This window comes from Microcebus murinus, chromosome 1 (assembly GCF_040939455.1).
Source record: "Microcebus murinus isolate Inina chromosome 1, M.murinus_Inina_mat1.0, whole genome shotgun sequence".
Classification (NCBI taxonomy): Eukaryota; Metazoa; Chordata; class Mammalia; order Primates; family Cheirogaleidae; genus Microcebus; species Microcebus murinus.
The window spans coordinates 5,898,295-5,911,554 of record NC_134104.1 but is presented as its reverse complement, the minus strand read 5'-3'; the positions used below and the strand labels follow the sequence as shown (position 1 = coordinate 5,911,554).

The 13,260-nt window shown below is 37.5% G+C and overlaps 1 protein-coding gene across 2 annotated transcripts in view; it reads right to left on the bottom strand.

The window, feature by feature from the left end:
* The window catches only part of BRWD1 (bromodomain and WD repeat domain containing 1), a 127,561-nt gene that overhangs the window by 78,813 nt on the left and 35,488 nt on the right, over window positions 1-13,260 (bottom strand). For both annotated transcript variants that reach the window (XM_076000182.1, XM_076000184.1), the window contains exons 16-19: window positions 12,147-12,275; window positions 11,746-11,971; window positions 6,863-7,048; window positions 945-1,128 (exon numbers count right to left, since the gene is read on the bottom strand). In XM_076000182.1, the coding sequence (XP_075856297.1) occupies window positions 945-1,128; window positions 6,863-7,048; window positions 11,746-11,971; window positions 12,147-12,275 (725 nt within the window). The remainder of the gene's footprint in view (window positions 1-944; window positions 1,129-6,862; window positions 7,049-11,745; window positions 11,972-12,146; window positions 12,276-13,260) is intronic.

Genomic DNA, 13,260 nt, shown 5'->3' with positions numbered 1-13,260 from the left:
CGTTAAATCCCAGCAACATGATTTATACAATGAAAAACAAATTGGTCATATCTGAAGAATAAAACAAAACAGAGTTAAACACTGATTTCTAAAACTTAATGAATCTAGGCATTAAGCATCAATGGCTGCTAATACCAAAAAAATCAAAACTAGGTATTTTGAGTGCCTTCTAAAAGAATTATACCACTTACAAAAGTCTTGCAAAAAACCGAAAACATCTAATATTTGAGACAACTGGAAATTTAAACATGGACCGAGTGGGCGCCATGTAATCCCTGCACTTTGGGAAGACTACACGGTAGGATAAATTGAAGTCAGGAATTCAAGACCAGTCTGAGAAATTTAGCAAGACACCATTTCTAAAAAGAAATTTTAAAAATGAGTCAGATGTAGTGCCATACGCCTGTTGTCACAGCTACTCAGGAGGCTAAGACAGGAGGATTGCATGAACCCTGGAGTTTGGGGTTACAGTGAGCTACGATGACTCCATTGCACTGTAGCTCAGGTGACATAGCAAGACCCTATCTAAAAAAATTAAAAAATAAAAATGAACATAGGCTGGATATTTGGTTATACTGAGGAACAGTTTATTTTAGGGTATGGTAATGGCACTGTAGTATATTTTAAAGCAATTCTGTATCTTCTAAAAATACATACTAAAATACTAATGTAGGAAACATGTCTGCAATTTCCTTCAAAATAATACTGAAAGAAAAATGGGTATCTGTATAGATGAAACAAGACTGGCTCTGAAAAAATTTGCCAAAGTGAAAAAGAGAATTTTGAAAATTTCCCTACCATAATTAAAATAGATTCCCACACATTACTAAAATATATTTATGTGATTCTTTCACATAATTAATGGAGAAAAGGATGTATAAATAACAACATGAATATATTTTCATAGACAGAATAACAATATAAATAGATATCCTAAAACAAACCTAAATATGCCTAGCGGTACCTCTGGTACAACCACTCTTCGTTTCCAAGCCTGCAGGTCACGCTCTGTAGCAATCTGACTACGTGGGGCATTCTGATGCATTTGACGAACACCTTCAACTTGTCCACTACGACGCAGACCAATATTTGGAGGGGACTGGATGTCTAAGCTGAGTCTTCTAAAACCTAGGAGAAAATTATCAAGAAATAATTCTAAAATAATCTCGAACTAATAAAATACATTAGCACGTAATAGGCATGCATTGCTCCTACTAAGATACATACCAAAAATAAATAAAAGAAGGATTTACTAAACAAACTTTGTCAGGAAAACCTTAACATGACTAAGTTCAAAATGCAGAACAATGGACAAATATTAACTACTAAATCTCAATTTCAATTTTTAGACTTTCTGAAATTGTAAAATGTACAAGCATTTTCCATTATATGTGCATTCCTGAAAACCTTGCCTTCTTCAAAACTGCATACTTAAAAAATGTCTTTTGAAAAAATCAGCAGTGAAGACAGAGTCCTCAGAGCGAAGTGGTTTCACAACAAAAACTTTTACAACATTAATTGTGAGGCCAGGTGCAGTGGCTCACACCTCTATTCCTAGCACTCTGGGAGCTTGAGGCCAGAAGTTTGAGACCAGCCTGAGCAAGACTGTCCCTCCACCCAGCCAAAAAAATAGAAAAAAATTAGCTGGGCGTGGTGATGCAAGCCTCTAGTCCCAGCTACTCTGGAGGCTGAGGCACAAAGATCACGTGAACCCCAATAGTTTTAACATTATCGTGAGCTGGGATGATACCACTGCACTCTAGCCTGTGTGACACAGCGAGAGATTGTCTCAAAAAAAGATAATCTGAGCCATCAGGCAGGCAGCTGCCAAAGTGGATATTAAAAATTCACACAAATGAAATATTGGGAGGAAATGCTAGCAGCTCTTAAACCAGAGCTGGGTGAATGGCTTAAGAGGCAATGCAGGAAACATCAAAGCTCTGAGCCTGAGGGGCTACCGTTATGGAGGTTACATAACCTCCCATGAGCTGGTAACCACTGGGGAAGAAGTCCTAGGCAAAATGTTTTCTTAAAATATTTGTGAAAGACCTCCTGCTACTAAAGCAGCAAGAAAAACTGAGGGCTATATCCCTTCCTGTGGGAAACTATCTAATTCTACTCTAGCTATGCCAGCTCTTCTTGCCTAGGGAAAAATCCCCGAGTAAACACAACTTCTGTATTCTTCAATGTACTGCATTCTGTTTATCCATCATGTGGACCAATCTGCATTACACAAGACACTATGCTTCACCAACTAAAAACAGCATTAAATGCCCATTATTAATGCAAACATTTATATGAAAATACTGTATACTGATGTTGAAGAAACATTTTTTGAACTGAGAAATAAATTTAACTACCCAAGTCATGGTGTTATTCTCCAAAGTGAAGAACACATGCACAAGGTTATTAATCACAACATTGTTTATAACAGCAAAGTATAAGAAATAACCTAAATGCCCATAAACAAATTACAGTAGTTACTCTACACAGTCGAGTACTATAAAACTATAAAAAGGATCAGGAGTAACACTATGAATTCACATGGATTGATTCCTAAAATATGTTAACGGAAGAAAGCAAGGTGCAGAAGAATGCAGCTCGTGCCTCTTGCTAGGAGACACTGAGGACACAATAGTAACTACTCAACATTCCTGCCTACCATGTTTAACCTGAATCCAATCATGAGGAAACAATCAGCCAAATCCAAATTAAGGGAAATCCATCCTGTGAAACAACAGGCCTGAATCCTTCCAAAGTACCAGTGCTAGGAGGTAACTTTCTAGATTAAAAGAGACATAATAATTAAATACAATAACAGGGCTTGACTGAATCCTAAATTTTAAAAACAGCCATGAAGAAGGACAATATTGGGACAACTGCAGAAATGTTACTAAGAACTCTAAATTAGACGGCATTATTGTATCAACATAAAGTTTGTTTAGTGCCATCATTGTATTATGGTTATGAAAGAGGATGTCCCCCCTACTTGAAAGATACAGGAGCATTAAAGTAGAAACATTAAGGTAGAAATCGTCATAAGTCTTCAACTTATTCTCAAATGCTTCAGAAAAAAACATACAGAAACATGCACCCACACACATACAAAGAGATAAAGCAAAAGTATCAAAATAATAAATCTAGTTAAAGAATATGTGAGTGTTCACTATATTATTCCTCCAACCTTCCTACAGGAATAATTACTTTCAAGACAAACACTGGAAAAACTAAATTCTTATAAGTTTTAGAGAAAAAAAAAATCCTCAAATAGCTATTAGATTTTACAGTCCTAGTCAATAGACTAGGATAGTCAATAGACTAGCATAACTTCAATAAGAATTTTTTAAATTCATCTTTTAGATAGTTAACTTTGATGACCCAAAAACTCCAGCCAGCCGAAGTGAAAGCAATTAAGCAAAAAGTAAATTCAATTTTACAAGTAAAAGATTTTCATGACCAATTAATAAAGAATATCTGTGTACCATTCCATAAAGTTCAGACAAAAGTAACCTTAGAAACATGAAAATTATCGTCTGTGTTTTAGCAATATAACTTGAAAAAACTTCCCTCCACAGACACCTAGAAATGCATGTATAACAAATACACTTTTAAATGAATAAGGAAATGTGTAAATCATGTTAGGCTAGAAACAAAGATGAAGCTGAACAAGAAAATCATAAACTGAACCTGCAGCAACCTGTCAAAGTTGCCCAAATCAGTAACACAGGGCTTGAGTTTTATCGTCCACATAGAAAGACCTTAGACCTGTCAAGCACACTAAATAAAGAGCCCACCATCCTCACCTACAAGAAAACCCCAAATTCTTGCTGTGGTACATCCTAAACGAAATTCTAATCCACCTATTAGCAAAAGATGAATGGCCAACTCTTCTACCTCAGCTTGAATTCAGATAAGAGGGGGAAATCTTTCCTAGCAATTCACAAACATGGGACTGTACCTCAAATTGATTGAGGAGCTAAAAATTAGATTACCCATGTGGTCCAAAAACTACAAAAATGGTTAAGTTATAGAAAGAATTGGTTCTTGCAGGACCCACATATCATAATACTGTATTCCACGAAGGTTACCCTGTGTGTAGTAACCATGTGTCTTTGGAGTAGCCTGATTTTTATATCATTTTTTTCTTTTCAATAAAGGCAATTTGTCAGATATTTAATTCATTGTTCTATAAAGCTTCTTACAAAAGTAAAAATATTTTACTATAAAAAGGAATCAGGTTGGTAATATCCAACAAACCATCTGGAAAGGTAAGTTCTCAACTTTGGCTGCACATCATTCCCACTGATAATTTCCTCCTGAAACTAAGGCTATAATCCAAAATAACACAGTGATACATAACAATAGACATGACAATACAGGATTAGGTGTCCCAAAAAACTTCAAATAAGAAATGTGATAAACACAGTAAAATAAATAGAAAGAAAAAAGAAAAAATATAAATGTAGCTTATTACAATGATTTAAAACAAATAAAAGAGGACCGTGTGTGACCCAGTAAGAGAATGTCGTAAACAGTTTATTGACATTTCTGTGTACCTGTCCAAAATCAGTCAATATATAAAAGAAAAAAGTAAAACTTAAAGCATTAGACACTTATTTAAAAAAAAAAAAAAAGGAATAGGGCAGACAGGGACCTGAAGAAACCATCCAAAGAACACTGAGTGATAAAGAGCCAGGAAATAAGTAGGCAAATATATTTTAATAGTTTCCTTCTCCAGATAAAGACACACATTCCCTGGCCATGAATTAATTTATTCAAAGTAGACTTCTGTAAATTATTTTCCCGCTAGTGGCGATTAGAAAACAAGAATTAAGAGACAACATAGTGAGCCTGAGCAAGAGCAAGACCACATCACTACTAAAAACATAAAAAATTGGCTGGGTGTGGTGGCATACACCCACAGCCCCAGCTACCTGGGAGGCTAAGGCAGGAGGATTGCTTGAGCCCAGGAGTTTGAGGTTGCTGTGAGCTAGGCTAACGCCACAGCAACTCTACCCAGGACAACAGAGCAAGACTCTTGTCACAAAAAGTAAAAAGAAAACAGTCAACATAAAAGAAAAGGCAAATTGTCCCATAAGGAAGTAGAAACATTTGGTCAAAATGATTTTTTAACACAGATATAGACATTTAAATTAGTGGCTAACTGCCCCAAGCAGGTTTGAGATGGCAGGGACTGCCTTTGCGGCAAGGAATGTCTTTGTGGCACTGCTGGGATTTTATGGCATTGTCTCTAATCTTCAGTAGACATTTACCTTCCCAGGGTAGGTTCTCATTTACATAACAATCAATACATTGATTGTTATGTAAATGAGAGTATTTATTTACTCTAAATAATTTAGTATTTAACATTATTTATCACTCTAAATATTTAGTATTTAGTATTTATTACTCTAAATAATTTAGAGTAAATAATTTTACTCTAAATTATTTCCTCTACCTATTTCTACACTGCTCTATCAAGGCCTAGCACTGAAAATTCTCTTCAAGCCTTTTGATTTTGTAAGAAAAATTCCACTCCACCCAGTTCAGGTTTTCAAAAATGAGAAATGTCAAAGGAATGCTACAACTAAGTTTTCCTTTAAAAATAACACTTTCCACTCTGAGAGGCCAAGGTAGGTGGATCACTCAAGGTCAGGAGTTCGAAACCAGCCAGAGCAAGAGTGAGACCGGGGCCAGGCGCGGTGGCTCACGCCTGTAATCCTAGCACTTTGGGAGGCCGAGACGGGTGGATTGCTCAAGGTCAGGAGTTCAAAACCAGCCTGAGCAAGAGCAAGACCCCGTCTCTACTATAAATAGAAAGAAATTAATTGGCCAACTGATATATATATAAAATTAGCCGGGCATGGTGGCGCATGCCTGTAGTCCCAGCTACTTGGGAGGCTGAGGCAGGAAGATTGCTTGAGCCCAGGAATTTGAGGTTGCTGTGAGCCAGGCTGACGCCACGGCACTCACTCTAGCCTGGGCAACAGAGTGAGACTCTGTCTCAAAAAAAAAAAAAAAAGAGTGAGACCCTATCTCTACTAAAAACAGAAAGAAATTAATTGGCCAACTAAAAACATATAGAAAAAATTATCCAGATATAGTGGCGAATGCCTGTAGTCCCAGCTACTCAGGAAGGTGAGACAGAAGGATTTCTTGAGCCTAGGACTTTGAGGTTGCTATGAGCTAGGCTGATGCCATGGCACTCTAGCCAGGGCAACAGAGTGAGAACTCTTGTCTCAAAAAAAAACCACTTTGGGGCCGGGCGCTGTGGCTCACGCCTGTAATCCTAGCTCTTGGGAGGCCGAGGCGGGCGGATTGCTCAAGGTCAGGAGTTCAAAACCAGCCTGAGCGAGACCCCGTCTCTACTATAAATAGAAAGAAATTAATTGGCCAACTGATATATATATAAAAAATTAGCCGGGCATGGTGGCGCATGCCTGTAGTCCCAGCTACCCGGGAGGCTGAGGCAGAAGGATCACTCGAGCCCAGGAGATTGAGGTTGCTGTGAGCTAGGCTGACGCCACGGCACTCACTCTAGCCCGGGCAACAAAGTGAGACTCTGTCTCCAAAAAAAAAAAAAAAAACCACTTTGTTATTTGCTACTGTTTAAGACAATTTTGTAAATACTCTTTTAGAGCAAAAAAGGTTTCAGCAGCCTTTGATAGCACTTGAAACTCAAACGCCTATTTGTTACTACATCATCTTTACACCTAATATACCTACCTTCATTATTACTGAAATTGTAAAAATATATTGCTTACTTAAGTTTCTCATACTGCATGTACCTGACAAAGATTTCATTTACTCTTGAATTTCAGTGCAGCCACATTAAAGTAAAATATTTCTCATAGTTTAGTACCTCTTCGGGGTGTTTCTTCTCCATTTGCAAGTCCACTTGGAACAGTATCCTGATCTGCTCCCATTCTCTGATCTTGCTGCTGCTGCAACTGTCTTATCATTCCATCAAGAATACTAGACTCTGGGCTTTGGTCACCATTATCATTGGTTTGTAGACTTATAATTTGTTCGATTACCTCTCCATCACCTACAAATTCAATTAATGAATATATAATCATTATATGAGCTGAAAATAAAAAAAGTTTTCATTAGACTACAATTAAAAACACACTAAAAACTGGCAGAATTCCCATTTTCAAAAAACAAACAATTAAAAAGATACCCTAGTCCAGGTACTTTTAAATTTTTAATTAAAAAGATACCCTAGTCCTCAAACTTTTTAAACAGGGAGCCAGTTCACTGTCCCTCAGACCGTTGGAGAGTGCACAGGCTACTAAGGGGGGGTGGGGGGGAGGGCTGGATAAATGTGCTAGGTGGCCGCATTTGACCCAAGGGCCATAGTTTGAGGACACCTGCCATAGGCCAAGTGAGTTGGCTCACACCTATAATAATCCTAGCACTCTTGGAGGCCTAAGAGGGAGGACTGCTTGAGGTCAGGAGTTTGAGACCAGCTTGAGCAAGAGTGAGACACTGTCCTTACTAAAAATAGAAAAAATTAGCCAGGTGTGTTGGCACACACCTGTAGTCCCAGCTACTCAGGAGGCTGAGGCAGGAGGACTGCTTGAACCCAGGAGTTTGACGATGCTGTGAGCTAGGCTGATGCCACTAGCCCAGGTGACAGAGCAAGATTCTGTCTCAAAAAAAAAGAATGCCCTATACCCCCATAACTAATTAAATCAGATAAGAGATTCAAAGCAAACAACATCCTTCTGTATCCTTCCTTTATGCACGCAAGTGTTTACTGTAACACAATTCACAACTGCAAAGATGTGGAATCAACCCAAGTGCCCCATTAATATATTAGTGGATTAATAAAATGTGGTACATGTATACTACGGAGTACCACTCCAGAGGGAGGGAGGAAACCCAGACTCTGAAATCCCTGGAAGTGAAGCATGGAAACACATTTCTATAAAATTTTACTACACTGTTTCACACTAATGCCCTTCATTTATTTATCTCAAATTCATGACCTCAAACACTCCTCTGGCCTCTGCCTCTCGGAGCGCTAGGATTACAGGTGTGAACCACTACGCCCAGCCTGCCCCTTATTTATTTATACTCAATGTATTTCTCTAAAATTTTATTTCGCAGGTCTCTGACTGGAATAGATCAACTGTGGGGGATTTCTGATGTAGAGAAAAGCAGTGACTTAATTTCTTATCTACTATCTTAAGGAAAGAGAGAGATAAAGATCTTTTAAGCTTTCAACAAAAGCCAACTCTAGTTCTCCTATTACCAAAAGCTTGGCATTTGTCCACCAGGCTGAATCAGAAGAATAAGGACAAGTGTTTTTAGGGAGGAGGAAAGAGATTTATTACCTTTGCTGGCAAAGGAAGAAAAAAGACAGACTATCATCTCAAAATCCAAGTTTTTCCTGAACACAGGCAGAAATACAGAGCTTTTAAAGGGAGGGTTCTCACCTTCAGTTACAGTGGTTAACTATTCTAATTGTCCCATCTCTACCAAAGACAAAGCCTGTGAATTCTGCCACCACCCACCTGATGGGGCTGGCACCACCTGGGTAAGAACAAAGGCCTTCTCCCTACTCCTCCCTACCACTGGCCTAAGGCAAGGATGCAGGTTTCAGTTCTCCGAAGAGTTATTTTCCCCCCAGGCTAGTTCCTCTTACAATATGAAACACTAAAAAATACCATGTTTCCCAAAAATAAGACAGGGTCTTATATTTATTTTTCCTCAAGAAGACACCCTAGGGCTTATTTTCAGGGGATGTGTTCTTTTCCCCTCAAAGCCTCAGCTTGCAGCACACACAGGATGGCCGGGACCTGACAGGGGGAGCCAACCTTGGTGGGGCTGCCCCCACCATTCCGGTCACCTCTGGGATAGTAGCTGTCACAATGGGGCACATGAGAAGGGCTGCTCCTCTTCTTTATGGCTCCACTATGAAATGCATGGGTTGTGCAGATATGCTACATAGCCACGCCCATCGCTTGGTCTTATTTTCGGGGTAGGGCTTACATTGTACAAATGCTTAGAAATCCTGCTAGGGCTTATTTTATGGGTAGGTCTTATTTTAGGGGAAACACGGTAATCACTCCCAAAAGGCAGAAAAAGAAAGGAAAATGTACCAAGAACAGAACTGATAAAGAGAAAACAAATGGTAGATTCAAACCTTATCACACTAACAATATTAAATGTAAAGGGTCTACAAACTCCAATTAAAAGACAAGTTATCAGATTTGATATGCTGGCTATAAGAAACCTATTTTAAATATAAAGATACAGATAGGTTAGAAGGACTGAAAAAGACATACCATGCCAACAATAACAAAAAAAAGTTGGACTGGTTGTATTAATATGAAATAAAATAGTCTTTAAAACAAAAAATATTTCCAAGTTATAGAGAAAGATTTCATAATGATCAAATAATCAAGTCATCAAGAGGACATATAATCCAAAATGTGTAAACATCTAATGACTTTTAAAATAAAGTAAAAATTGACAGAACTGAAGACAAATTCTGTCTACGGCCACACCACCCTGAACGCGCCCAATCTCGTCTGAAGACAAATTCTACACTAGAGATGCGTATTTCAACCTTCATAATAGTCCCAAACTGGAAATATGCCAAATGTCCTTTACCTGTCGGTAAATGAATAAACAAATAATGATATATATCAATACATCCACTACCAATCAATAAACAGGGGCAAACTACTGCTACATGCAACAACATGAACAACTCTAAAAAGTACCATGCTTAGCCAAAGAAGCCAAGGACACAAAAGACTATATATTGAATGATTCTATTTATTATAAAATTCCCTTAAAGGAAAAAATTAAAGTGGCAGAAAATAGACAAGTAGTTACAAGGGATTGGGAAAAGGGAGAGGACTGACTCCAAACAAGCCCTGGGATCTTTTGGGGGCCAGTAGAAATGTTTTATATCTTGATTACTGTGGTAGTTACATTGTTCAACATTTGTCAAAATGCATTTGAACTGTATACTTAAAATTGGTGAATTCAGTTATAAATAAACTATACTTCAATAAAACTAATTAAAAGTAAACATTTGAAATAGTAAACATGTAGTGATTTACATTAAGCTTTAACCTTAAATATAGTTGGTAATTTAATTGCAGTAAACTAAACCTCATCCAAACAAAATAGCACTTTTTCTTTGCTTAATATCTGCAGAGAGAAATACTGCAACTACACTGCTATTAACACAAACAAAAAACTCTGCACTTGGCTAGCACAAAGAAAATACAACACAAGCCTAGAACATCTTGAACCAGGAAATGAAGGAAGTGACTGAAAATTAATAAGGACTTCAGAAAGGACAGCTTGAAGAGGCTCTCAGAGTCAAACCGAAGGAAAATAAGAGCTGCAAAACAATGACAGTAATGAATTATAACCCACTATATAACCACCCGTGAGTCTACTAAAACTTAATGAACCACATCAATAAATAAATATAAGATGAGTAATGGACAGTCCTATGCAGTGTTATCTGGTGGAGTGCTATGAAGTTAGAAAATAACCATTTTACAACCTTCACAGTAATAACCAGTTCAGATAAAAATCAATGGATCCTAAAGTTTATGTATGGGTAAAGTTTGACAAGGAACAAGGTCTTTTTTTTTTTTTTTTTTTGAGACAGAGTCTCACTTTGTTGCCCACGCTAGAGTGAGTGCCATGGCATCAGCCTAGCTCACAGCAACCTCAAACTCCTGGGCTCAAGCAATCCTACTGCCTCAGCCTCCCAAGTAGCTGGGACTACAGGCATGCGCCACTATGCCCGGGTCATTTTTTCTATATATATTAGTTGGCCAATTAATTTCTTTCTATTTATAGTAGAGATGGGGTCTCGCTCTTGCTCAGGCTGATTTCGAACTCCTGACCTTGAGCAATCTGCCCGCCTCAGCCTCCCAGAGAGCTAGGATTATAGGCATGAGCCACCATGCCCGGCCTGAGAACAAGGTCTTTACATATCTCCCCACAAATTACAAAAAGAGAAAAATAGTAACTTTATAGTGAATAAACTTAGCAAACACCACACTAACCAAGTGTTCAAAGAAAACATTACCAATAATTGGACAAACTATAATCATAATTGGACAAACTACAGTCATAAACATCCTGATGTGATGCTCTAGAAAGACTAGAACATCATTTATGTTGTTTTCTGTCAAAATGCATAACCTGAATCTAATCAAGAGGAACTAGACAAACCCAAATTTAAGCAACATTTAAAATTCCTGGCGTATAATCTTAGAGAGAGAATGATGTGGCTCACACCTATAATCCTAGCACTCTGGGAGGCCAAGGCGGGCAGATTGCTCGAGGTCAGGAGTTCGAAACCAGCCTGAGCAAGAGCGAGACCCCATCTCTACTATAAATAGAAAGAAATTAATTGGCCAACTAATATATATAGAAAAAATTAGCCCAGCATGGTGGCGCATGCCTGTAGTCTCAGCTACTCAGGAGGCTGAAGCAGGAGAATTGCTTCAGCCCAGGAGTTTGAGGTTGCTGTGAGCTAGGCTGATGCCACGGCACTCACCCTAGCCTGGGCAACAAAGCCAGACTCTGTCTCAAAAAAACAAAACAAACAAACACACACACACACAAAAAAAACAGAAAGAGAATGATAACAGGTATTGCATAATATTGACAATTGGTACATCTAACAGTATGGGAATTCTTTGTATTACTCTGAAGTTTTCAAATAAAAAAGTTAAAAAGAAAAAAAATTACACTTACTTGTTGCCACATAGCCTAGCTGAGGAACCAAATGTTCATCTGCAGAATTTTCTCGACCTGGTACTAATCTCTGATACTTAGTTGGATGAGGATTTCCATCTACATCCACCAAGAATGGTGGAGGCATAAGATGAGGAGCCTGCTGAGTTTGCTCATCTAAGACATAATTATTAGAATCTCTAATCAGTGGTCGATAGTCAGTATGGAAGAACATCTGGTCTGGAATCTAGAAAAGTGAAGTTCACAGGGTAACATGTTGAGGTTTGTACATGTGGAAGAAAATAAATATTAAACAGTTAAAATTAGAAGAAGAGGAAATCAAATCAGTACAGCTAAAATATTTCCAAAACATAGTTTATAACTATATATGTTCCGTGCTACAAGAAAGTATTTAAAATGACCTTTTCATATGGTTTGCTGCATCCGAAACCAAATATCAGAAGGTGCCCATGAGAATCGGTACAGGCAAAATGCTGTCCATCCTGTGAAAACTTACAGTCAAACACAGCTCCATGTCCCTGTCCTTCAATCTAGGAAACCCAGAGAGAAACAAGTTAGGACCAATTCTGTGCAAGTGCTCTTGCTATATAAACTTTTTTAATGTGGGTACATGTGACAATATAACCCTTCTGGAAAAAAAATTTAAGACAAATTTTGCACTAAGCATATACATCAACTAATATTATCAGAAAACAAAGTTCATTCTAGATATACTAGCCTAGATAAAAAAATCTTGAAAGATCTTCTAAGCATTACTTCTCCACATATGAAGGCTAATAAACCAATCCAAAGTGAAGTCTTTCTTTACTTCTTACAAGTGAGCGACAAGCAATTTCATAAACTTTTGTTTTAATACATTATAAAAGGATAATAATCTAGTATATAAATGATTGAAGATTAACAAAGTTTGGTATTCATGAATTAAAATCAACACTTTTCTGGAATTTAAGGAGAGCTCTATTTCAACTCACTACACTTAGACGACTGACCACCATGCATAATTGGACAATGCTGCCAAATCTCAAGGGTACACATATGTAAATGCTAGCAGCTACAGCTATCCTACTTCAAACCACCACAGATTTCAGGAAGGATGTTTTCTAACTGTATCATGTTATCTTAAATAGTTTACTTTTAAACTGTTTTATTCTTCCTTTTAAACAGATTTAATATTATCAATTTATAGTTAAGTTAGTTATTGGGTTAACTCTGCAGTGAAAAGCTGTCCATATTTGTTGTCTGGACCTTTAACTTTCCAATAACTAAACTTTAAGATACGTGTGTTCGGTGCTGAAAAAAATCAATCATTCATTCAGTAATTACCAAAACAAATTCACATCAATGTTCAAATGAGTAATTGCTTGAAAAGTGACACTTCACTATTGCTGTACTACACATAAATGGATGCCAATTAGCAAACATGGAAAAAATAAAGTTAATGGGATATTCAGGTACTGGTGAATAAGATATGAATATAAATTTGTATTCCTCCATAACATGTATATTTTTTTCCCT